Source organism: Cyprinodon variegatus, unplaced genomic scaffold (genome assembly GCF_000732505.1).
Source record: "Cyprinodon variegatus isolate N-32 unplaced genomic scaffold, C_variegatus-1.0 Scaffold625, whole genome shotgun sequence".
Classification (NCBI taxonomy): domain Eukaryota; kingdom Metazoa; phylum Chordata; class Actinopteri; order Cyprinodontiformes; family Cyprinodontidae; genus Cyprinodon; species Cyprinodon variegatus.
Genome location: NW_015151078.1, coordinates 38,582 through 39,446, shown reverse-complemented (window position 1 = coordinate 39,446; position 865 = coordinate 38,582). Strand labels below are relative to the sequence as shown.

Below are 865 nucleotides of genomic sequence, written 5' to 3'. Positions count from 1 at the left end.
GTCGCTACAAGCATGCTTAGTGTGAGGGATTGCATTCCAGTCAATGAGTCGAAGCAATCAACCGGTTTTCCTTAGATGTTTGAATTGTAAAGTAACTTGAGATGACATGTGTTTAGAAATAAACTGAATTAATTAGTATCCTATAGTCGATTCTGATCAGGAATATCCTTAAGATTATGGGATTAGAAAAGAGAAAACCATGTAGACTAATTATATCTGAATAAAGGGAGTGTTGGAAGTATTTTGTTGTTTAGGTATTAAATCACAGAGGGAGAAAAAAATTAGAGTAAAAAGATACCAAAGAATCGGGTCACTGATCCAAGAACTTCTTTTTTTACCTTTCTCTGTGGTGAGGAAACATCTTAGAAGGTGACCGGAACTCCTTTGCTGGAATAACAGAACAGATGAGATTTAGAACCAGGAGCAGACTATTTTAACTGTCCTCCTCTATCTAAACTTACCCCATTTCCTTTGGTAAACCTTGTTGAATGTTTTTAAATAACTAAAGCTGGCCTCTGTCTCGGTAGGTCTCCGTTTTTCCCTCCAAACCAGCAGATAACTTTAATCCCGCTTTATTCTCGGCGCTGCTCCCAGTCCGCCTCTCAGGAGGCAGCAGCTGACCTCAGTGACGAACCAGGACCGGATCAGCCGTCAGGTCAAACAACACGCATCCGCTCCAGTTTTTCCCTTTTTTCTGATTCCTCGCTGGAAGCTGGAGCTCTCAGGGTTCCTGCAGTTTCCCAGCGCTTCTCTCAGCCCGGCGGTGGAGCAGCATGCGGCCGTCAGCGAGCCGAGAGCCGATCCAGCTGCATGTGGCAGGCGGTGAGGTGAAGCAGGAAAGTGTGTCACCCTGCCTGCCTGCAGC

At 45.2% G+C, this 865-nt stretch overlaps 1 protein-coding gene across 1 annotated transcript in view; it reads right to left on the bottom strand.

Moving 5' to 3' along the window:
• Window positions 1-865, bottom strand: part of LOC107096454 (homer protein homolog 3-like) — a 34,800-nt gene extending 33,935 nt beyond the window's left edge. Inside the window, exons 1-2 of the mRNA XM_015393116.1 lie at window positions 462-865; window positions 339-387 (exon numbers count right to left, since the gene is read on the bottom strand). Coding sequence (XP_015248602.1) covers window positions 339-361 — 23 coding nt within the window. The 5' untranslated portion in view covers window positions 362-387; window positions 462-865. The remainder of the gene's footprint in view (window positions 1-338; window positions 388-461) is intronic.